General features: G+C 40.9%; 1 protein-coding gene across 1 annotated transcript; it reads right to left on the bottom strand.

Annotated features, from left to right (window-relative positions):
• Positions 1 to 751: 751 nt before the first annotated feature.
• rmi2 (RecQ mediated genome instability 2) lies at positions 752 to 2832 on the bottom strand. Its single transcript, XM_080774906.1, has 2 exons — positions 2416 to 2832; positions 752 to 1562 (listed from the first exon to the last, which is right to left on the bottom strand). The coding sequence occupies exons 1-2, from the start codon at positions 2714 to 2716 to the stop codon at positions 1411 to 1413; spliced, it is 453 nt and encodes a 150-aa protein (XP_080631032.1). The 5' UTR covers positions 2717 to 2832; the 3' UTR covers positions 752 to 1410.
• Positions 2833 to 3167: the final 335 nt, after the last annotated feature.

The raw sequence follows: 3167 nt of genomic DNA on the forward strand, positions 1-3167 counted from the left end.
CTGTAGGTGTGAAAATGCTTCTCGGAGTACAGGTCTCCACCAGGTCATTACTGTTTGTTGTGGGCGTGCGCGTGACATACCCGGAAGTTATGCGGGAATGCCTGAGTGGCAAAAAACTACTTTGTCCTAAACAGCCCATACATCCAAACAGAAAAGTCCTATTTGATTGCATTAAATGACTTTAAACAACATTAAATTAACTGTCACTCGATTTGCCATTCACTTTATGTATGTGCATACCCTCTATAGTCAAAGTAGCAGTTTAGCCAATGACTTACAGCATATCAGACGGGTCTGTCTTGATAACATGGCTAAAGATCATGTGTACAGATTTGTGATGTTTGGACTAATATAAAATGTATTTCACATGTTGGCCTCCTGGTGGTGCTATAAAAGCTACATTTGGAAAATGCAGACCAGATGTTTTTCCTTGGCCACTAGGGAGTGTTCATACTGTATTCATGTTCTCATGGACCACAATGGAAACAAGCTGTAAATACTAGCTTTTAGTACAGTGGTTTTCAACCAGTGGTCCTTGAGCGAGTGGTCCCCAGCTAAATGGAGAGTTGGTAACCAAATGGAACCTTAGAGCTTTAACTCTTGAGAGCGTAAAATGTTTTGTACGCTCAAGAGTAAAGGTCCCCACACACAAGCTCATTTTTCGGATTTCTAGCTGCGTTTCTCCATCGGTTTCCCCAAAAACGCACCCAGTGTGCAACCACTTAAAGAGTTAAATTATTAACATCTGCAATAGTTAATTCACAAGAAGTCTCCACAATTAGAGAATGTAGAAGATTTTTTATTTTGATCGTTTGCCTGTTATCTCTCCTAATGGTACCAACATCAATACAGCATGGAATGTGGACAAAATGTTATCAAACGACAACCAAATATAGTTTTGGGTCCGAGAGGCTAAATGTCATCAAATGGTGGTCCGTGACTCAATTGCTGAACAAATGAGCCTTGATATGAAATGGGTTGAAAACCACTGTTTTAGTATAACCTTTGATAGTACTACTTGTACTGCTAACAATCTTGTTACAGTATTCAATCTGAACATTTCACTTAGTTTAAGAATAAAATAAGTCAACATACAATGGGAAAAGTGACACCCTCTGCAACCGATATCCAGTAGTATCCATGTAATTTTCAGATAATCTGCAACAGGTACTGAAATGTAGTGATCCTTAAATATACACTAAGTTTAAAGATAGTCTAACATTTATTTTATTTCACCTGACAGTTTAATGAGTAGGAATAAAATAAGTTAACGATGGGGACAGTGGCACCCTTTCCTGACGCCGATATCCAATAGAATAGATATCCTTGTGACATGGTATCCATAGGGTTATAACCCAAGCAAGAAGCAACACACTCCCAAGACAGCATTCACGATGGACGTGACTTTGTTCAAGTTAGTATCTGCTGCAGATCTTCCACTTCCAGCTTCCACATCCTCCTGTGAAGGGCAGCATGCTCTGAGAGGTCTGCCATCTTCACAGCACGGATCACAGGCTCCGGGGAAATCGCCTGGATCACACCCATCACCATGACATATTTACCTAGGAGAAACGGGAGTAAGAACAAAATATTTAGCCATAATCCAATGCCATAACAATCTCAGAAATATGCATTAACTGAATGTTATATCCTATAATCCTAGAGCAGTGTTTCTCAGAGCGGGATCTGGGGACCCCAGGGGTCTCAAGATAAATGCATAATAGGAACCAAGAGGGTATGCGTGTGACATCAAACCAGGAAGTTATGCGGGAACGCCTACTGAGTGGCAAAAGACAACTTTATGGCATCGACAGCCCATACATCCAATCAGAAAAGTCCAATATGATTGCATTAAACAACGTTAAGCAATGTTAAACTCACTTTGCCATTCGCTTTATGCATGCGCATACCCTCTATAAGTGGCTGTAAATCTGAATTATGGTGGTCTGTGGTCTGGATTTCATATTGTAACGCACAGGAATCAATATATAATACACAAGCTATTTTCTATAGCTAAAAAAGCAATTTTTGTTTAATGTTTGAACATTTTGACATTTCTGCCACAGTGCCACCACAAATCTTGGGGCTGCGTGGCCAAATGCACGTCAATTTGAGGGTCCTTAATTAAGATTTGAGAACCACTTGTCCTAGAGTTAATGTCCAGACCTGATTGATTGATAGAAACATGTTAACAGTTACGCATACAGAATGAGCGTAGGGACTGAGGGTCCTCCATGGGGAGTGTTCTGTGTGTGTTTCTACTGTTATAATAATAATAATAAAGATTGATTGAAGTATTTAATTACAGTTTGCAGAATGGGTACATTTCACATGAAAGGGCCGTCCACCATTTTCAATTCATCATCAGCAAGTGAATGTTTGTAAGTAAGTGTAATAACTCACTTACTCACTCACCTTGAGATAAGCACGGTTTGCCTTTGGGGATGTTGTTGACACCCTGCACTACAAAGTTGCCCGTCTCGTCCAGAAGAACGACGGTGTTGCGGTCCAGCTTGGCTTCCAGCACCGTCCCCTGCATCCATACTGTTGAGACGGAGATCGACCGGCCGCGTCCCACTCTGACTAGACACTCGGTGTTGTTACCGTGCAGTCCTCCTTTGAGTCCTTTACATTCTCCTTCTCTCAGCTGACGCGAGAGAACTTTAATGGGCGGTGGTCGTTTTCTGTCCCCCGTAATTACATCAGTTTTATTCATACTACCGTGACATGACGCAGTGTAGTCTACACTACATTCATTGAGGTTGAAAATGAAGTTACCGCGCCTACGATGATTGCAGCGGATGTTTTGGAAATTTCGCAGTATGCTTCCGGTGTTCCGTTAAATTGTTTCCCGTTTCACTATGCCTGGTGAAAGCGTTCCGTATAAGTTCCAAGACAAAAATGTTTCATAGATTTAGAAATATAGTGCTTTCAAATTTGATTTATAATGGGGCTCAATGGCAGGCTATGGGCCTATGACACATAAAAATATCACTTTCACCTAGAAACTACCCTGGCCTGGAGCAGTGATTCTCATGCAGGCGTCATACGATATAGACGCCATACAAGTGTATTGTGAATCAATGGATTGAGTGCTATCCTTACTGTAGAAGCCATCCTCACTGTTTAGAATGTCTATTTATTATTATTATCACAATTGTTGTAGT

This window comes from Protomyctophum bolini, assembly GCF_963924005.1.
Source record: "Protomyctophum bolini genome assembly, chromosome: 11".
NCBI lineage: Eukaryota > Metazoa > Chordata > Actinopteri > Myctophiformes > Myctophidae > Protomyctophum > Protomyctophum bolini.

Bases quoted from the DNA above. Each gene is read 5' to 3' on its own strand.
- rmi2 (XM_080774906.1), bottom strand. From the start codon at position 2,716: ATGAATAAAACTGATGTAATTACGGGGGACAGAAAACGACCACCGCCC. The intron at 1,563-2,415 runs GTGAGTGAGTAA...CGTTTCTCCTAG, and splicing joins CAAACCGTGCTTATCTCAAG to GTAAATATGTCATGGTGATG.